Below are 22,200 nucleotides of genomic sequence, written 5' to 3'. Positions count from 1 at the left end.
ACAGTGGTAATGACTATCCACATGGAAACAAGCACAAAGAGGGAAATAATTGAAAATGAAAAGAAGTGCCAGTTAACCTTGGCTGTGGTCCATATTAATGCAGAAGGGGCAGGAGCAAACTGAAGGTAGTGAAGGAGTAGAGCAAGGGTAGAGAAGAAGTGGGGGTAGTCTGTACAGTGACATTAGAGGAGGGGAAGTCTGCCTGGGAGACACACTGCACTTAATCCAGCTGCCTGGGAGGGAAAAACAGATCCTGAGGCAGTTTAGAGGAAGGAGCAGGCAATTTTCAGCCCTTCTATCTGATACACACTCAGTCCATTTCCAACCACACACACACAGGCTTTTACTCAAACACACCACACTGTGGCAGGTGGCCTCTGCCCAGATCAGTAGCTGTGGTAGAAACCATCTCAAGTGACTGACAGAGGTTTCAACTGAGGTTTGGAGCCTCCCTGACTGAGCGTGAGCAGAGTTAGGAGCTAGAGCTTCACTTTCTTTCCTAGTGCAGAGAGACCGCACGTCAGGCACGAGGCTCTCCACTCCTCCCCTCTTCTACTCATCCTTTGCTTGGGCTCTCGTCCAGAGAATGACTGGCTCCAGTGGACCCAAGAGGAGGAACACAGACTGAAGACAGAGCACACCAGCTCCAGCTCCAGATCTGCCTGTCTGCCCTCCAAGTGGGATAGACTTATACACTGAGGTTTTACAAATTAGCATCTACACCTTTGGGGGATTCATAGATCAGATTTTTTCTATCTTCCCTTCATTCATCACATCAGAAAGAGTGGATCTAAGCTGTTCATACAGACAGACAAAAAAAAACAGACGGACTGACATATGGACAGAGGACAGTGAGCACTGCGGCGTGAATGTAGCAAGTGGACTTCTCTTCTCCCTGGTTACTAAAACCAAACAAGGATAATACCCAAAGCACTACCCTGTCCACAGAGGTAGTGGGTGGATGCAGCTTTCAGTCGACTGCTATAGGGGAAAGCAGAGGCTATATAGAAGCTGCAGAGATACATTGAGCCAATTCACATTGTTTTGATCATTAGAAAATGGACTGCTACCTCCAAGCAAGCTCTTGTTGGATTGTTATATTAAAGATTGTATCTTACTGAAGAGTATTTGCAGGACGCTGCTGAGCAAACACCTGTGGGCAATTTCTTTTTTCTGAAGACCTTGGAGGTTATGTTGAGACTCTGGACTTGCATGGCTTCTAAATAGGCAAATGTAGAATGTGTATATCAATGATGACGGTAGAGTGCATACGGACTGTGTATCTCTCGCTGATGCTGCTGTATATTGCTCTGCTGGGCATGACACACACAGCACACAGCATCAACCCAAGGATACGGCTCTCCAACAAAGGTAAGAGATATCTACTGTGTGTTTCTTTTCATTTATTTTGTCAAAAAATATTTATGTAGCATGCTTTAAAATGCTCCCTGTGCTTCATTAATATAGAGACAATCTGATTTTTCTGATACTGTCAAAAATTAGTCAGTGCACTTTGATTTTTCTGCACAGACTAATAGCTGGAAATTGGAAATGAGACAGGTATAATGCAAAATCATTGTCTATACTTTAATAGATTTCTGCTCTCTGCCAGTAGTCACTGCAGCATAGTTGATGACTGCACTAAATATTTAATAGGTAATATTAGTTTTTATACAGTTTTAAAGCATTATAGTTTCCTGCAGAAAATATGTATAAAGTTATACATAAGCAATAAAATGATCCATCAAATGCTCTGTGAATAAATAGTGGAGTTAAAAAAAAGTACCATTCTTTGGACGTGAGTTCAGGATGCTGTTAGTTATCATTACCATGTAATTAGATGTTTATTGAAGATTTATGTTTTAACCTGGCACTGTGCAGCGTTGGCTCAGGGAAGACTGAGCTCTGCTTTGACTTTGGGAAGTGCACCCTTTTTTTTCACCCACTGTTGATATTTAAGGAGCCTCCTTGTAGTTTGTTTTGGTGCCCCAGCCATGGTGGTTGAGAATCTAAAATGTGGCTTTCTCTCATGCTATACTGGTGGTGTGATGGAAACGTTGTTTATTTCTTTTCTTGGTGCGCGGGAATGTGCGTGCACGTGCCAGTTAAAGTGTGTGTGGGAGTTTGCGATGCCCTGGTATGTAGACTGATTTTTGTGTATCTCTCAGACAATAATGAGGGTTTTATCTTTGCAGATAAAACTCTAGAGTAAACACTGGCCTTTTCTCACAGTTTCTTTGATCTCTACAGCAACAGAAGGTGATGATTCCACATAAGCCTGTTAGTCATGGTTGAAAATAGGTGTGGAATTTGGATGGTCAATAACTCAAAAATATGTGTTTGGACTCAGTTATGAAAGCTGACAAGTCTGGTTCATCAGTAAGAGGGTGTGCTGTTTTATGATATGTACAGCATGCGTTATTTTCCTCGTCTTTGCTCAGATAAATGTGTCAGCAATAGCACAATAACTTTCAATGTAAAGTAAGGCAAAGTTCACACCAAAACAAATGTTAGAAAATCACCACTGATGTGCTTAGTCACAAAAAGTAGCTATTAATTATCATTGTTACTTTCGGTTTATTAATTGCCCGAGGGGCGAGCTGAGACACTCACTGACATACCACCTAGCACTCTTTCTCCCACTCTCTCGCTCGCTACATGCTCTGGCTAGCACAGGGGAGCTTGAAATGGCTGCAGTTGGATCCTATCATTATGGAATGAAAAACATCTAAGTCCTAATTTATGCCTCATGGGCTGTTCTGTCAGTGATTTTTTGCACACACCCTAAACTCACACATATGCATAAACAAAGAGAGACACATGTACAGGCGAAATAAATTCTGTAAATTCTTCACACGCTGACAGTTTGAATGCAGTTCAGGAAGATGGAAAGAGATGGATGTGGTTTTACTAACCTACTCCTAGAAGTATGACCACATTATCATAACATTTGGTATCAAAGCAGGTTACAAAAATAAATTCTTCTATTTAAGAGAAAGTTTAATAATGGGAAAGAAAATATTATAATATCAATAATGAAATACTTGTATTCTGCTTCTGGTTAGATGGTCAGATCCATGGTGTGGGATCAATAGAAAGCTCAATAAAGGAACAGGTCAAATTTTCAGAGTTACTGAATTCCTCTGGGCCCATTACCATGTGTTTCAAAGATGGCATTACTGCCATACAGTATGGATCTCCCTGCACTTTGATGTGAGCCATACTTTGCACATTTTATGGAAGAATTATTCACTATTTCTTTTTTGATCTTTTCCCAATGTTCTTTTCAAGACTTCTGGTCCAGTGAAAACTTCTTTAAATGCATTTAATTCACTTTAATCCCACTCATTCTTTCATGTGCTTACACATCCAGTTAACTCCGAGCTGTTACCTAAATCACATGGTGTATCGAGTTACAAACACAGACTCTGTGCTGTTTGACCGTAATCTTCTGCTGCACAGATTTAAAAGGCTTTAAAAATAACATAAAGATGTTAATGCATCTCAGTTGTTTGGGCTTTTGCCCAATAAAACTCCCTAAATCTTGGACTATAGCACACAGAAAGCCCCCTGTAGCGAGATATGTGGACCATAAAACAAAAATAAAAAGATACTGTTTGTTTTGAAAATTTTGGACACAGAACCATGCAGTTTGGATTTGAATCATTCAAGGTGCTCGGCAGCAGGTTGTTTTTTCAGCTTTCCAGGACTGTGAAGTGAAATGAGCTCTTCCTTTAGGACAGCCATCAATTTTGCTGCTAATGAAGCTGTTGGACAGCTAGCATGTTGACAGGCTGCAGATAGGTGGTCAGACTTAGATTTATTTTGCTGCTTCCTCAGCACTTTCATCATACTTGGCCTAAGCTGCAGAGAGTTTGATGCAGCAGATTTCATAGTTTTCATAGTTCTAATGACCCAACTGGAAAAAAAAGTCACACCCAGAAACTTGTGCATTTAATTTATGAACAAATTGGAACAATAAATTGCTTGTTTAGCAAAGCTAAAACATCACTTTCTCCTGCCACATAAAAGATACCTATCCAGAACAGAAAAAAAGAAAAAAGAAAGAAAAATATTGACCATTTTAAAATAATTAAATTGACCAGGAATTTCCTCAGTCGTCTGCCAAGGACACATTTTCACTAAAGCTGTAAGCATTTAGTAACATAAATATTTTAATTCAGCGAGTCAATAAAGGTGAAAAAGTTGTTCTGGCAAGGTTAAAATCATACTGTATATGACTGCTTATATAAATAAACGTATGCACTTTCTTCATTATGTCCAATTGGAAACTTTAAGAGAAAGAAAGTTAAAAAAACAACTTTTGAGCTGAATTTCATCATTTACTCTTTCTTTCACATGTGTGAGCGAAACACGCTTTTTATTTAAAAAAGTTACAGTGTAGGTATAGATAAGTAAATACATTTGTTGAGAAATGCAAAGCTTGTGCTTAGCATTGCCTTTCCTAGGTAGAAACTGTAAAACTGTGTGATTTGAGCAGAGGCAGCTGAGGTGCAAGCATCTGTGAACACAGGTAGTAATTACTCGTGTCCTTTGAAACTATAATTTTAGAGGTGCCACTCCAGACAAGAAAAAGCTCTTTCTGTGTACTTTACAATCTCGAAATGATGAATATGTGAGTGACTTTCATCTGGGGCTAAGATGGAAAACACCAGTGTGACTCTAGATGTGTTTGCCTCAAAAGAAATGGGGATTTTTGCTTCTTGTTTTTTCTACTTACATATAATATGTTAAGTGAGGAGTCCCATTATGTTTCTTCCCTGTGTGTGAAGAGGCCTATAATTAGCATTTACCACACCGCATCGCAGTCACAGCACAAGTCATACTGTAGACCTTAAATCAAACAGCTAGAAAATGAAGGGAATGGTGGCGTAAATCACACCTTTTAGGCTAGCACAGGAAAAGGGATCATCTTTCAACCTTCTCCAGTCGCCTCTACAATCACCCTTCTCATATTCTCATTTTGTGTGTGTACATCTCACCATCATTTTTTTCACCCATTGTGTTATGTATGTGTTCTCTGGTTCATTAATGAGATGTCCAGAGGGGAAGGCAGCTGGTGAAACTCTAATATCCTTTCTGACCTTTTCACAGTGAAGGGAGCATGAAGACTATATAAGTTAAGTTTGTAACAGGGAAGCAGAGATGGGACAAAAATTGTTTGCCTCTGTAGAGTCTAAGCTGCAATGATATTACAAGGGAGGAGGATGAAGGATGGCAAAAGTGATGGATTCATTGTGGATATTGTTTGTTGTAGGCTGGTGCATCAAAGAGAGTAAATAACAGGAAGGTTCTCTTTTATTTCACTCTGCCAGCTTTTGGGGGGAAATACAAAGAGAGGAGAACTGTAATAAATGGTTTCACACAATATTGATCCAAAATGTTTTTAATGTCCCCAGCTAATTATATGCAGCTAATTATGTTCAAAAGAGTGAGTGCCCACAGCCATCTGTAAAGCACATTGGATGCTCTGTCATAGTTTGGGGATGAATTTCAGCCAGTGGTGTTGGAGAGCTTAGCAAAATCGGAATTTTGCAACACCACCTTGAAAAAGTCTTGAAAAACTCTTCTTTCCTTATACACCACATTTCCAGTATGATTCAATAATTCGCTAGTGTGGCTAAAGACTTGTGGACACTACTGCATTCACCGTGCTGGAGTTGACATTGAAATCAGTTTATACATTCTGGTCCTTTAACATACAGCGCTGATATACATCAAGTTATCCAGTAAGTCATTCATTTTTGTCTCAGAGGCCACATAGCCTACTTCATATATGAGTGAAGGAGTAACAGATGGGGACAGGCTTTAATTACATGTCAGTCAAAGACAGCACAGTGATATATTCACAAACCTTGCAAAGAGATGAAGTACATATGAAGTGTATGTATCTGCTTGTCTTTTGATGTGGTTTTCAGGTCTTATCTTAATTTATAACTTCCATCAGGAAACATACTTGCACTCTTGTCATTACAGAGAAGCACACTCTGTCTCACCCTCCACAGACACACCATGTGGGTTTCATTTTGCTCTGTGACATCATTCCCCCTCACACAAGGGAATATAGAAACACAAGGCTGTATACCGATAATGGCATAACACCACAGTTCTTCTGCTCCTGACCCCACCCCCAGGAGTTCTGCAGTCTCACTCAGGCTTTCAGGAGAACAGACCCCCTTCTCATTTTTTTTTTACCCTTTAACAGTTCACTTCAATAATTCTCTTTGTTTCTGTTCCTGCACAAGTCCCATTACTCAGTGTAACATGCGTAAGCTTATTTTGCTGGAAATATGAGCCTGTCTGCCTCAAGTTTAGGTTAAATGTATGCTTAGTCCTTGGCAATATACAAAATTATGATAGAAACTTTAATTTGTGTTTTTAAGTTTCCAGGGGAATGTTCTTTTTTTCTCCATGATCTCCTGTGTGCAGTTACCTTGGTGTATGTGGCTATAGATGAAATGCTGCTAAAGTACTGCTGCACACACGGAGACACACGCATACACATACTGTATCCCCTCATGCAGCAAAACAGTATTTCCATACATGGATAAAGAAGAGATGACAAAGTTTATTTTGATTTCATCACACCAAATCTCCTTAAACATCTATCAGCACTCCTCAGACAACGGATGAAAGTGTGCGCCTTGTGGGAGTCCATTTTCTTTGTGTCTGTCATTTGAAGTGGGATCACAGTAGGGCCATGTGTCTCTTTGGCAAAGTTGCTGGTAGAGAAACACCCTCTTCCTCCTTCCAACTACTTAGCTGTTGGCTAAGGAGCTGTCACTGGCTGCAGATGGTGAGAGAGTGAGAGAGAGACAGAGAGAAGTATGGAGAATTGTGGAAATCCCCCCATTCCTTTATTCAGCCAGTGGGGTGGCATGCACTTATAATGACAGAGGAGAAATCTTTAAACAACTCCTCTGAAACATCCTTCAGTGCATCTGTATAATCAGGAGATCCACTGATTGTATTTTTGTAACTTCAACTGTAATTATAACATTTTTTATATGTGATTATAGGTTTTTAGAACTTGCATTTTTGCATTTCCTTTTCGTTTTCTTTCTTCAAATAAACATTGCTTATTGTAAAAACATTCCAGTTCAAAAGAGGTGAACACCATATATCTACAATGCAAAAAACAAATCTACACAATTAAATGTAAGTTTATTTGCAGTTGTGCGTGTGTGAGAGAGAGTCCTACAGGTCTATCTTAGCGCCTTGTTATGTGCATGTGTCCATATAAATCAGCTGCAACTCATCTTTATTGACATAGACAAGTGAAAAGCAGATCGAAAAATGGGTTTGACTTACACACTGTTTATTCCATCATTTTAAATTGCCCTGTAAGTCAGTCATCTAAGGTGAGTAGCTGCAAATTTGACATCACAAAAAAAAAGAAAGAGCTGATTGAAAGCCAGTGTTAGAGGATTGTGCTCAATGCAAGTCCAGCTTAGCACAGAGGGATCAAGGAGATAAAAAAATCTGTATGTGAGTGACACAAAAACTGAAAGAATTCTGTGTATGTGTGTGTGTGGTGGGGGCTGTCTGTATGTGTATGTGTGTGGATTAGATAATTACAGGAAGCATGTCTGAGCCTTGGCAGAACACCACTGCCACTCTCCGTCTCTGCCACCTAACCACCAAAGATTTAATTCTACTCAAACAAACTGTCACTTGTCTCCAGCGCAGAAATCTTAATAGCAACAAAATATACACAATCACCCATTCCTCTGTGGATACCTAATCCTATTTTAAACAAATAAAACTTTCCACGGAGTGGAGTACTGTTGCCAAGAGTGATCTGCAAAATAGGATAAACACTCTCTCCTCCTATCTTGGAGATCGAGTATCACTAAAAATATACAGCGCCTAGAAAAACAAATCATACAATTACCCCCTGCAGCCCTGGCATGTAGAGGCACCTCAGCATTGTTTTAAATAATCCAAAGGCTGGTACAGTAATATGAGCAAGGAGGTTATTTTTTTTCTCTTCTTTCAAAAGGAGTTTGATGTTCAGTGTGAAGATGAACTACCATTTTCATGAAAAGTAGGACTAATAAATGTTTTTTTTTCCACAAATTCTAGCTTCTCTGGTTGGGTTGACCTAAGGTCTCAAAAGCACCATTAACACACACCAGATCCCCTTTCTTCCTTTACGAGGGCACCTAGCCCAACCGATCATGTGTTAATGAAAGGTTTTTCAGGCCAGTGGAGCCCAGAGGAAGTGCACGCCTCTGGAAGTCTGGGACTTAGTTTAAATCCCTCACCCTCAGTCTTTCATGAAGATTACAGAGAGCAGGTATGGTGGGGCAGCCTGCCAAGCTCAATCTCAGGTGTGCATGTGCATGGGTGGTATTTGTGATGCAAACTTTGTTTGCTGGTGCGTTTATGTTTATATAAAATGACATGCATGTGATGGTCCACTGGCTCCTTTTTAAAATAAGATTTCAAATCACCTAAATTAAAACTGACAGGGAGTGGCAGCTCATCTAAACTAATGGCTGATAAGGAGCCGGTTCGCTTTCCTGTCTGACAAAACTGCTTCCTCTCAGTACAAGAAACCATAGCCTAGTGCAACTCAAATGACCCTTCTATTATACAAGAGATTACTTCCTGAATCGTTTCAGCTTTTTTGCATTTTCATGATGTAGCTGTGACTAAAAATAGTAGTCATCTTCTAAGAAATCACTTATTTGTCATTTCTTTCAGATTTAGGGATGATAACCACTATTGAAGTGAGATATAGGTATCACTAAGAAGGGAGACATAAGATGGAAAGATAACCTTTGCTGTCTGTGATTCTCATGGGGTTGGTATGAATCAAAAACACATGTTGCAATACGACCTTGGCCACTTGAGCAGTTGGGCTTTAGGCACAGGTTTCTAAAGTTGTTAGAAATCTCTTGAGGAAGGGTATCTGGCTGAAATTGACTTTCACTACAGTCAAAAAGCTACATACATGTAAAGTATATCTAAATGTGTGCGGTGTTTATTATTGTAATCAATTTATTTGTATTGTCTATATAGAGCTTTGGCAGCTGAACAGGACTTGGGTGTTCCAGAAACATGGAGTGTCACTTCAACCCCAGACCATGCTGCTGGATGAGGGCCACGAGAGGCTTTATGTTGGTGCCAAGAATGCTCTGTTCTCTCTTAGCCTGGACCAGGTTAACACACACCATGCAGAGGTGAGCCTGGTTTCTTTCCTTCCTGTCAGCAACTGCGATATTTAGACCCATAAGTCTACAGACTAGCCAAAATGAATGTAAACGCTTCTTTATCTGGCATGGGTTCAAAATGATGAGCTAAATATGGAAATGAATAAATAAAGAGGAAGTTTTATAAAACTTACTGAAGAGATACATAACAACAGGCACTATAGCGTTAATGGGTGAACACAAAAACAGATAAATTATTTAAAAGTTGGAAATAAACTTATCTATAGAGACAGGAGGAGAGTGGGAGAAACAGACAAACCAACAGGACTGACAAGGCCAAAGGCTTATTGGGAACATTTGGAAACGATCTGAGAATCACAGAGGCGGCGATAAGAATGAGACAGGATGCAACTAACACATCCCCCCTTTCTCATTTCTGAGTTTCTACATCCTCACCTCACATTGTCTCCTTGTATCTTAGTTCCTCCCACCAGAGATGCGAGCAGAGGAGACAAAGAAGAAAGGAAGTGAAACAACAGGCATTTAACATAATGAGACAGCCTTGCTTCAGGGCCTCATTTTAAAGCAATGTCAATTAAATATGAAGTTTGGCACAGCTGCAACGCTTAGGCATCACTAAATTATTTTGTTATAACTTAACTTCTGCTAATTTTAATTATAATCACAGAATGGCACAATATGACAATATAAAGCTCAGTAAGAAGAGATCACTTGGAAGAACTGAACATGATTCACTGAGTTAGAGAAATGAATGTATTTGGCGATTAGACTCAGATGACCCATCATGGCAGAATGGAATCCCAGCTGTCATAGGATTTAGGACAGGACCCCCGAAGTCTAGACGCTGGTGGTGGTGAAGATGAAGACTCAGGCTTGAATAGCGCTCTGGCTGAAGTGTCTGAGGTGGAGGTGGGGAGGAGGTGGGCTGTGCAAAAGACAGTCTGAAAGGGAGAACGACGGAGAGCAAAGATTTAAACCATGATTGGCTCAAAGCTGGCAGGTGAGAAGATGAATGGACTAGAGTAATGATGTCAGTTGTAAGACTGACAGTGTGGGAAAATGGTAGACAGGTAAACAGAAAAGCAGCCGAACAACCAGCAAAGCAGGCACATGAGTGATTACAGCTCTTCTTTATTGAACTTACACATAAGCTTCATAAAGTTTAAACATGCAGTGGAACATCACAAATCAACAAATGAATATAAATAGCACTTGAATAGTTGTTTCAAAACTTCTCCTCCCACTTTGGTTTGTATATTCAAGCCATGCGTCATGCCTCTTTTTTACAATGAGGGTGAAAACATTTCTACAGAGAATACACCTTTTCATCTTTGATTTTTTTCCCCCTTCTAGCAAGATTGCTCTCTGCTCTGTCCTCCAGATGCATTTTAGGAATTAAGACATCTTTCAGCGTAGTGTGCTGAAATTGATTTCAGTCTCAGACAGGCGGACGGACAACAAAGGAGACGAGAAAAGCGTATTAAGTAACAACAAAGACCCGGTTCCAGTCTTGCTGGAGGAGCTATGAGCAGGGATGGTGAACAGGTGTATCCCTTTCACCCGCAATGTATAAAAGAGTCTTGACATTAAATATATAAATCATGGTGAAAGCAGGAAAGAAGTCACTGGCTATGATATATGATCAACTGCATAATCAAAGTTTCGACTCTCTATGAATTCTAGGCGTAATAATGAAAAAGAAAGATATTTTTTGACATTCTTATTACATTTCTCTTACAGTCTCCTAAAATCAAAAGCAAATATATATATGTTGTCATGGAAACAGTTATGCTCATGCAGACATCATAAAATACAGTGGGGGGTAAATGGCCTGTATTTATATAGCGCTTTACTAGTCCCTAAGGACCCCAAAGCGCTTTACATATCCAGTCATCCACCCATTCACACACACATTCACACACTGGACGTATGTTGCACACAAAACAATGGACATATGTTGCACATGTACCACATGCAGGGTTTAATTGCAAAGTGGTTTAAAATGATAGCTTTGAAGCATGAAATGTTTGCTTTTCCAACTCCTCTTTCACGATTTATCTTCCTTGCCTTCTTCTTTTCTTATATGTCACGTGGGAGGGACTAAGATGAGGGTAGAGAGTGAAGAAGCAAATTGAAGATGTGCAAACCGAGAAATGAGAAAACGGGAGAGAAATTGAAGACACAGGGAAAAAGAACGCACTCAGATACATCAATCATTGACAGAAGACAGGAAAAGACACATCAGTGACCATGACAATTATTTTGTGTGATATTTAAAGAGTGTAAAGAGTAAATGTCGGGGGACAATTGTGCTGCGTTTCAGATCCAGTGGGCCAGTACAGACTATCAGGTGGAGGAATGTCTCATGAAAGGGAGGGAAAAGGTAAGGCTTCTGCAATAAAATATGACTGAATATACAGCTGGTTATGTTCTTTGCTATGACTTGTTATTATTATTGTTAAAAGTAAGCACTAATGACCAGATTAATATTTATTGGCCTGATATGGATATAATTATGAACCTGAAGATACTGTATCAATATTATTGATGATCCAGTAACACCCTGGCATGTTTCCATTGTCCATTTTTCACTGTTTGGTCCCAGTGTAAAAGAACAACTCCTGACCCCTACCCACTTTATCTTCATCCTTGTATTTCCTCCAACAGCAAGAGTGTGCAAATTACATAAAGGTCTTACAACAGTACAATCAGACCCATCTGTTGGCCTGTGGAACAGGAGCCTTCAACCCAATCTGTGCTGCGGTCAGAGTCGGGCATACATGGCAGGTGAGCCCAGAAGAAAGAACCGTACCATACCATACCATACCATACCATACCATACCATACCATACCTTGCATGCCATACCATACCACAGCGGTCCCCAACCCCCGGGCCTTGGACCGGTACCGGTCCGTGAGTCGTTTGGTACCGGGCCGCGAGAGTTGAGGCTCAGGTGTGAAATGTATGTTTTTCAGGGTTTTTATCGGTTTTCAGCGTTATTTTGTTATCGTTTTTATCGTTAATTCGGTTTTCCTGGGTCTTTTCAAGTGTGTTATGAATAAATCATCTTTTTTTCCGGTACCGGTACTAGTTTTATTTTGTTGTATTTATCCGCGACATCTTAAAGGCCGGTCCGTGAAAATATTGTCAGGCATAAACCGGTCCGTGAGGCAAAAAAGGTTGGGGACCGCTGCCATACCATACCATACCATACCATACCATGCCATACCATACCATACCATGCCATGCCATGCCATGCCATACCATACCATACCATACCACTAGGGCTGACCCAAGTGCTGTACCATCACACCAAACATAAAAGACAAACTCGGGTCAAACGGTAAAAGATACAGAAAAAAAACAACCAATCATTTTAGGAACCAAAAGTTTCAAAAACTTAATTTCAGACACTTCAAAGTCAAACAGAATTGTGAATTATGATCTTTAGTTCTGTTACATCATTCTAATTATTCACTTTCAATATTTATACTAAAAAAAAAGATGTTGGCTTGGTTTATGATGGATTTCACAACGAGGTACTGGCATCAAAACGAGCAGCTAATCCCAGGTTTTTTACTTTTAATCCTACCCCTTATGATGGATATGGACATAGAGTGTTTTGATAAAGTTTCAGCCCTGGGTCTGCTGTGCTGTTAAACACTGCACATGCTGCTGTAGATGTAAAGCTTTGGTTTTGGAGAGCATAAGGCTTTGTGCACGTGAGCGTCCACGTGGACCCTCTCTGCTTATAAATTTAGTGAGCAGAAGGAATAAAGGTTTCCGCCCTGCATTCCAACACTTGTCCAGTAGGTCAACCAAGCCAGGGATAGCTTCCAGACAGGAACCACACTCAGTCATCACTCAGGTCATTGGAATGCTCATAGCTGAGCACAAAACTCAGATATGGCTGATTAATGTAAGTACAGAAAACTTACATGCCAAATTGCCTCCCGAAATCATGCATGTAGTGAGATTGTATTCAGTCTTTAGTTACCTTTAATTTTGATCTTATTAATGTATACACTAGGAAAACCTAGATTAATAGATACTATTGAAATTGATTATGCCAACCAATGGCCAATCAACTGAATATCAGGTGGCTCAGATGTTTCAATAAAAGCACAAATCACATACCAGAGTACAGACTGGAAGTAATATTGATTAGATGTATTTTTTGCTATTTTCCATTTAGTTTTGATAGGCCACTTCTTATGATGAATGAGTTTAACCCCAGAACTGGCTTCTGTTACAGTCATGCGTAGGGCGGTAGTCACCTCACAGCAGGGTTCTGTGGCTGCTCATAAATCATCGCAGTATATGACATCTCCCCTGGACTGCAATTGACTGTTAAAATCACTGGTGGCCCACAGCATATGAGCTGTGGTTCTATAGGGAGTTCAGATCTGTATTTGTAAGTATGTGCAGGTCTGTTTGTGTGTGCATACTTCAGCTGTTTGCATCTGAACGGTAAAAGTGGTGATCTCATTATGAAATAAGAGTAGAGAATAGCTGGTTATACCCATCCAGACAGAAGTCCTCCATTTGGTCATCCATCACTTGTTGTCTCATCTATCTTCCTCCCTCATTCTAATCCATCATTTTCTGATCTTTCCTTTCTCCACTTCTTTTCGATTTATTCCTCTACACATCAGCTTATGGGATTTGCCTGGGTGCTGTCAAAGCCTTTGCACAGGAGTAACTCTTTAGTTTGTGTTTGTAGCCCTGATTTGTGAATCCCTGTGAAAATAACTACACATATATCAAAGTGTTTGCATGTTTTCCTCAGGACAGGCTGTTTGCTCTTGAAGAAGAGAGTGTTACAAGTGGCAGAGGACGAAGTCCATATGACCCCAACAGTTCCTGCACGTCAGCGTTATCCAGTAAGAACTGCTCAACTTATCACTCAACACCTCCCCATCTGAGGTTAAAAGTTAAAGGCTCAGTTGTGAAATGACCAAGTATGTTTTCATTTTAGTTCCATGGTAAAGCATGTAAATCTCCTCTGGCCAGTAAACACTGCCACCTTGTGGTCTTTTTATTTAATTTATTTTAATAAATAATTATACTTTATATAGTTTTATTCACATTAAAAGAATCTGCTGTTATTTTTTTAATAGCACTGTTGTTACTTTGTGTCTGTCCATGTGTACATTAGGAGGAGAGCTTTATATTGGACTCTACACTGACTACTGGGAGAACGATGGTGCTTTGTGTCGACTTAACAACCAGACCTACACACGCACAGAAAGAAACGACAGATCCCAGCTAAATGGTTGGTGTACATTACAGGATTGTAATAACATGTCCTTATAAATGCAAAGGGCAAATATGTCCATATGGCGTGGCAGTGCAGACCGTGACCTCCTACTCGTGTCGAATGTGACATTAACTATCTGGCACACATGTTTTTTCTCAAACATAGCTTCAAGGCTTATAATCATGTTAAAAAAGATGCTCATGATTTACACTACATAATTAAAGTCAATATACAGTGATTAGCCACAACATCAAAACCAGCTGCCTGGGTGTCCTGTGGTTTTGGCTCATGAGCATTTGCAGCAAATGCACTGGGTCCACTAGTTTGTGTGGTAGGGCCTCTTGATCTGACTTGTGCCGGCATGTGCCACAGGTACTCAATCTCAGCTGGACCTCCAGAGTTTAGGGGCATGCGCTCTTTGTTGTATTGTTAGACACTTTTGCTGGGGAGGTGCACTGAGGTGAACTGTCAAGTCATTTTTATGGCGTGGGAGGAGTTTTAATGTTGTGGCTGATCAGTGTAACTGTGCTAATGAGTACTAGCCTTGAGATTTTTTCATATTTATTATATGTTTTCTTAATAAATCATATATTCACATTTATTTTCCTAAAAAATTTGTTCATATAACACCTTTTTTTAAATGTTTCACTGCATGCAACAATACTTCTTCCTACAGAACCCAAATTTGTTGGGTCAGCAGTTATACCTGACAATGATGACAGAGGTGATGATAAAGTTTACTTCTTCTTCACTGAGCGAGAGATGGATGCCGAAGGTGTGACCAAGGCTGTTTATTCCCGTATTGGACGAGTCTGTGCGGTGAGAATACTACAGAAACAAAATCCAACCAAAGTGTTTATACTGACTGTGACATTAAAACCTATACATGCCTTTATCTCTCAGAATGACCAAGGAGGACAGAGGATGCTGGTGAACAGATGGACCTCCTTCCTGAAAACTCGGCTCATCTGCTCTGTGGCTGGACCCAATGGCATCGATACGCATTTTGACGAGCTCGGTAAAAAAACAACAAAGCCTTACAAGCCACGTTATCTAATGATCGTTTTTCTTCTTCTTCTTCTTTTTCAGATGTTCATCACATTGTGTGTCAATGTCTCATTTATTACTGCTGCCTTTGCCACACAAACTATCCCATTAAGAAGGAAAAATGTGATTAATGAGAAATCATGAGAATAAATGAACAACTCCTACTGCTTTACTGGAGATGTCAAAGACGCATTAAAGACACATCTAACCATCTGCATGAAAGAAAAAACCCTTTCTCTAAAACTTTGAACTAACTTTTAATGCCAGCATGCTAACATACTCAGAATGGCAATGATAAGAGACAAAAAATGTCAGCTTTATGTGCGCTTGAAAATATATACACTAAATCTAAATGATACATTTTGTGTTTCAGAGGACGTGTTTGTGCTCAACAACAAGGATGAGAAAAACCCAGAAGTCTTTTGCCTCTTTAGCACAACAAGGTGAGAAATAAAGATGTCAGCATTTCATTAAAGAATTTCGCTCTCTATCAAATTTACTGATGAACCCTTTCTTTGTAGTACGGTGTTTAAAGGTTATGCAGTCTGTGTCTATCACATGGATGACATCAGAGCAGCCTTTAATGGGCCTTTCGCCTTCAGAGAGAGACCTGAGCATCACTGGACACCTTATGAGGACAGAGTCCCCTATCCTCGACCTGGATCTGTGAGACTCAAATTTTAAATAAATCACCTTTATGTGATTTAATGATCAATTTCACCAGCATTGTTTATCGAGGGCACTCTCCTATTCTCCTATCCATCCAGTCTGTTCAGAGTGAATGTCCTTTAAAATACAGAGTGCTGAAAGAATGCAGAGCAGTGTCAGTGAATGTCAGCACTGTTGTAGTTACCTCAGCAGGTCATGCCAGGGCAGCTTGAGCATGACTAATGCATGTCGGCTTTTTTCTTTTCAACTTATGCAGTGATGAAGCAATTAATAGTCTTTGCTTATCTTTGTCCCATCCTCTTCTCTATTTGCTTACATCACAGTGTGCAAGTAAAGTGAACGGTGGTGGCTTCTCCAGCTCTAAGGAGTTCCCTGATGAGGTCCTGCGGTTTTTGCGTTCTCACCCAGTGATGTATAATCCAGTCCTTCCGCAACATCATAGACCAGTCCTATTACAGACAGAACCAGGCAGAAGAAAGTTGACCCAGATTGCAGTTGACAGAGTCCAAGCCCAAGATGGACACTACCATGTTCTTTACATTGGCACAGGTATAGGCACTGTAATGGACTGCATAAATCCATGCAAAACGTGCAAGTAATGAGTATTTCATCATAAAAACACCTAAGAAATTTAATATGTGTTCTGTAAACACAAACACAAAGTTGTTGCATAAATAGTTTTAAAACAACATTTTCTTACCATTTCACGCATAACTTTTTTGTTTGCTTTTGTTTGCAACAGTGTAATGTTTATCTCTCCTTCTGTTAGATGACTCAGTGGTGTTGAAATTTATCACCATCTACAACAAAGACACAGATACTATGGAGGAGGTGCTGCTGGAAGAGCTAGAAGTTTTCAAGGTACCATATTTTTTTTGCACCAGAATGTAAAAGCAAAGTAGACTTTGTTCCCAAGTGAATTCTGCATTATAATACGTCCACATCATAATTTAGTTGCTGCAGTGATAGGATAATGATTTGCTGATTTGCTTGCTTTCGATCATCAGCAGAGTACAAGTGTGATTGTTCAACCTGACAGCTGAGAGATCTTCATTATAACATGAATACATTAGCTCTTCTCTACTAAGATCAGTTACATCTGAAAATTACTCAACAAGAAGTGATTGCTGCTGTTTTCATTAAGAGCTGATTTGGTATGGAGAGAAGAATGACAGGAGGCTTTCAGCTATGTTTTTTAATAGCATACAATGAACCAACCACTTATTCAGCTTTATTCTTAAATAACAGTAAAGTGTTTCCCTTTTTTGCAGGAAAAAACACCAGTGAGAGAGATTCTAATATCACCTAAAAGGGTAAGACAATAATCTGAATAGCTATTTGTGTTACTAATGCAGTTCTGCAGTTCTCCTGTTTAGCCACAAGATGATAACATTGTGACAGTATGCATAACACTGTATTGACATGATCTGCATGATTGCCTTTGCGTTGTTAAGTAGATCTGCTGGTTGAGGAAAAGACAGAATGGATATGCAAAGTCTCATTTTAATTAGCCTGCAAATCAATTTTAATGGTCCACATTTTTTTTGTTCACAGCAACAGCTGTATGTTGGGTCAGAAGTGGGTGTGGCTCAAGTCAGACTGCATCAGTGTGACCTCTATGGTTCAGAATGTGCTGACTGTTGTCTGGCCAGAGATCCCTACTGTGCCTGGGATGGTATCACCTGCTCGAGATACTACCCTGCTGGAGTCTACCCCAGCAGGAGGTAACAGCATATACACACACCCTTCAGTACAGGAGTCATTTTCTTTTTACCGCAAATGTCTGTAAGAGCTATCATCTGTTTGCACCTTTAATAGTAGACCCACCCGGGTTCCATTTCAGGGTCTTGCACTGAAAGTCACAATGCTGTGAAGCTGGTTTCCCGAGTCATTATCACAGACACTGAGAGACATGCCAGCCAGATGTTATGTAATGCCAATCAGTATGCACTTGATCACCCCCTTCCTCTTTCCATCTTTCCTGCTCTCTTTTCCCCACGCTCACGTCCTCTCTGTCTTTCTTTTCACCCATCACTTGCACTTTCATCACATTTTCAAAATTACTCCCTTTTTGCTTCTCTCTCACTTTTCAGCAGACGATTCAGGCGGCAGGATGTGCGCCATGGCAACGCTGTCCAGCTGTGCAATGGGCTGCAAATTGATGGTTAGTGTATAAAAGAACTGTGGGATGTGCATGTTTGTGTGGGTGTGCGTGGCCACTTGCCTGTATTTACTAGAATATTAAAAATGTTGTCAGACAAATATGATTACATGTTACAAAAACCGTTTAAAAAAACAGACTCTGTGTGATTGGTGCACTTGTGCTATAGCAAAAGAACAATGAACAATTCACTGTACATTTACCAACTAATGAAAGGTCAAAGCAGCTCAATGTCATTTTTCTTGCCTCACTGTGTTTTATGATGTGTGCGTATTGGTGTGTAGATGAAAAATGGCACAGAGCTAAAGACAGGCTGGTGTACGGGGTGGAGAGCAATAGCACTTTACTGGAATGTGTCCCGCGATCACTTCAAGCCAAGGTCCTTTGGTTATTCCAGAAAGGAGGGGAGAAGCATCAGGTAAGTGTGGTTCATGTTTAAAATACTACGAACATACTTGTATTAAGTATATTATTGTGATAAACAAGTTGTCACATTTACCTAGATGACAAGGTTCATAGGTTGTTACAGATTTAAATGTCTAATTCAGTAGTGTAGAGAAACTCAGAGAGGTTATGTTTCTAAACATCTTAAAAACAAAAGTCCCTGAGTTAGGCATATTATTAAAAATATTAACATTCTGTCAACCTAATTTATAAAATGACGACATCAGCGGCATAAAAAGTTTTTTATTTCTTGCTTCATGTAGGTTCAAGGTGATGAACGAGTTGTTGTGACGTCACATGGGCTGCTGTTCTTACGTGTAAGAAGCTCAGATGCTGGTGTGTATGTATGCCAGACGGTGGAACACGGATATGTGCACACATTGCTACGTATCACTCTACATGTGCTCAGAGGAGAGAGGGTGGAATCAACAATCCGCATGGCCAATGATGGAGATGGGGCAAAAGCAGCGGCTTTGTGTCACTCTTCCATGGGTCCCCTACCACGCCCCAGCATCAGCCCCAAATCTCTGGCACCATCCCTGGCATCAGGCTCCCACTCCAGGCTGTGGTACAAGGAATTCCTCCAGCTGATTGGCTATGGGGATGCTCAAAAAGTGGAAGAGTACTGTGAGAGAGTGTGGTGCTCTGATAAGAAACGTAAAAAGACTAAAAGAAAGTATGTTCCTCTGGCTGGTGAGAAGAGAGTGAAAGGAAAGGGAGGGGAGAACTCCCACCGAGCTCCCAGGCACACCTTGGACACCTGAGGAGAACAGAGACTCACTGCACATACATACATGCACTCACACACAGTCTAAAGGTCAGACTCGCTCAGTGTTTGCACCATGTAAAAGGTTTTCACTTTGCTTTCGACAAGAGCAGCACAAAAAAAAGAGAAGAACAGTAGCAAGCTGCCTCGCTGTTGTAGCTACATTTATTACTGAGTAGTTTGACTGTGTTGTTTCCTCTTGTTTAAAAAACACTCTGCCTTTTTTTGTTGTCGTATAAACTTATTTTTGGTGCCGATCAACATTACAAACTTAAGTGTCAGTATGGAGAAAGTGACCTGGAAGCAAATGGACAACAGCAACATTGCCTCAAATCTGAAGAGACATATGTTAATATCCGCTCCCTTGGATTGATCCCGTCTACCCCATCCCAGCTGTCAATTGAAGCGCACACAGAGCCTGCTTTACTTCTAATACAACGGTAAAATCCAGCAAACTCTTACAGCATCTACAGTACCATGAGAGGGAACAACTACCTTTTTACCTTACTTGTTACTACGGTAACTTATTTTCGTAGTTTTTTTTCTCTGAGTACTTTAAGCTTTTTAGGTGTCATTAACTGGAGAATAAGTTGTTTTTGTACAATGAAAAATAATTTGAGCATTATGATATTGCTATTTTGATTAGACTGCAGTCATGGCTTTGGGGTGTGTAGTTACAATGACCACAATACAAACCCTGTTGTGATGCCACTGTTATAGACATTTGAGGCATGTTTCTGTTACAGTTGCACCCTTGATGAAAATATTTACTATCTAAGCACTTCTAAAAGTTTTTACATTGGATGAAAAGTGATCTTAGTAGTGGATCTCATTGTTGCTCTGTGTCTGCATTTATTATGTGTCTACTATTGTGATCAAATGTACCAACAGTATTGTGTGTATTGTATGCTGTATTTATCTAAAATTCAGGGTGGTCCTTATGTGCATATCTGATCATTATAACTGTGTATTCCAAAAAATGATTTATCCTTTTCTGCTTCCTGACCTGTTCGCCTTCTATTTTCTCTCTTACTATTTCTCTTCCCTCCTTTTGACACTCTTTAATGCCACGTTATGATTTTGTTTCTCACGAGTGATGCTGTAGATGGGCTTTACCATAAACAGCAACGAACATCACCAAATTTTTCTGTGAAGAAAAACACCAAATAAATGATAGGGTCACTATCCAAGCATATCATTAGCAAAACTGATGAGTCAGTCTTATGTATATTCAGTTTATCCTGAAATGACAGAAAAAAAATTATCTTACAGTGAAGTACACTGTGGTTGTCGTGGTAATTACTCCAGAGGACCATATTTCTTCTTTATTATTTATTTCTTTTCTTTTCTACATTGTTTTGATCTTTGTGGTATGTGATAAAAACAGCCACTTTTTCTATGTCAGGCCTTAATGTCACTTATCATTCACCTTGAGTATTCTTGATCTGAGACTTGGAATAAAATGTTGTGTCTGCTATACCCCCTATAAATTCTTGTCATTAAAAAAAGATGGACCATCCTTCCCTGGTGTCACCTCTGTGGTTAAGCAATCAAAAATGGCAAAGCATTCTCCGAGTGTGTGTAACAGCACACACACAAACACATGGAGAAAGTGGTTATGCAGTAGTCATATGATTAAAACAGAAATGAAAAAAACAAAACAAATATATATAATATATATATTATTTTTAATATAATATAATATAGAATATATTAATATTTTTATTATATTAATAATTATTTTACCTCTCTTATTTCTCAGCAAGTAGAACTTCTTTTTTAATATCAACATTAAAACGATTGAAATGATCAGAGCAGGATTTTCCTATATTTTACTAAAAAGAAAGCACACCAAATGTGCCAACAGTATTGTGTGTATTGTATGCTGCATGTATATTGTATGCTATTGCATGGTAGCACACCATCTGTCAGTTCTAAAGTTTTACATATCAGGGCATCATAAAAATCACCTGGTCCATAGCAGCATAGCAGGTCTTAAAATTTGGTAAACAACACATGGCATATTACACTGTGCAATTATTTAATAAAAACTAAGCCAACATGCAGAAGTGTGCGAAAAATTAGTACACCCTTACTGCTTCCATAAAAATTGAGAGTAAGTAACTGTTGCCTCTAATCAGTCTGGGAAGGTCTATGAGACCATTTCCAAGCTATCTGAAGTCCATCATTCTACAGTGAGGAAGACTGTTCACTAGTGGAAAACAGTCAAGACAGCTGTCAATCTTCCCAGAGTGGACATCCCAGCAAATTCATCAGAAAGTCAGACTGAGGATGCTCAGAGAAACTGCAAAAAAGAGCTACATGTCAGACTCTGGAAGCAACAATCAAAAATATTAAATGTTAAAGTTCAGAACAGTTTGAAAAAGACTGGACAGCTATGGCTTGTTTTGAAGTGTTGCCAAGAGAAGGCCGCTTCCCGGTTAAAAGAATGTGGTAGCATAGTTTAGGTTTGCCGAGCTGCACCTGAAGAAAGTACAAAACTTCTGGAACTTGATGTCCTTAAGTTCAAAGTGGAGAAGGCTGCCCATAAACCACAGCCCCACATTTTTTTTTTCATTTATATTAGTGCAGTATGTATTTGCATGTATAAAATGTCACTGTTACTGAAAAAATATATCTAGGGCAACCAAT

The 22,200-nt window shown here is 39.7% G+C and overlaps 1 protein-coding gene across 2 annotated transcripts; it reads left to right on the top strand.

Annotated features, from left to right (window-relative positions):
• The first annotated feature begins 257 nt into the window (after positions 1-257).
• Positions 258-21,067, top strand: sema3e (sema domain, immunoglobulin domain (Ig), short basic domain, secreted, (semaphorin) 3E). Of its 2 annotated transcripts, none has more exons than XM_031737234.2 (17): positions 258-1,371; positions 9,049-9,209; positions 11,524-11,583; positions 11,868-11,987; positions 13,991-14,084; positions 14,360-14,476; positions 15,138-15,280; positions 15,365-15,479; positions 15,882-15,951; positions 16,030-16,174; positions 16,501-16,726; positions 16,947-17,038; positions 17,449-17,490; positions 17,732-17,901; positions 18,274-18,341; positions 18,623-18,756; positions 19,046-21,067. In XM_031737234.2, exons 1-17 carry the CDS (start codon positions 1,239-1,241, stop codon positions 19,544-19,546), a joined length of 2,391 nt encoding a protein of 796 aa, XP_031593094.1. In that variant the 5' UTR covers positions 258-1,238; the 3' UTR covers positions 19,547-21,067. The 2 variants fall into 2 exon arrangements, with proteins under 2 accessions (XP_031593094.1, XP_031593093.1); XM_031737233.2 differs by having other exon boundaries at positions 260-1,371; positions 18,271-18,341.
• Positions 21,068-22,200: the final 1,133 nt, after the last annotated feature.

This window comes from Oreochromis aureus, linkage group 7 (genome assembly GCF_013358895.1).
Source record: "Oreochromis aureus strain Israel breed Guangdong linkage group 7, ZZ_aureus, whole genome shotgun sequence".
In the NCBI taxonomy this organism is placed as follows: Eukaryota; Metazoa; Chordata; class Actinopteri; order Cichliformes; family Cichlidae; genus Oreochromis; species Oreochromis aureus.
Note: the sequence above shows the minus strand (reverse complement) of the source record. Positions and strands in the feature narration are given on the sequence as shown.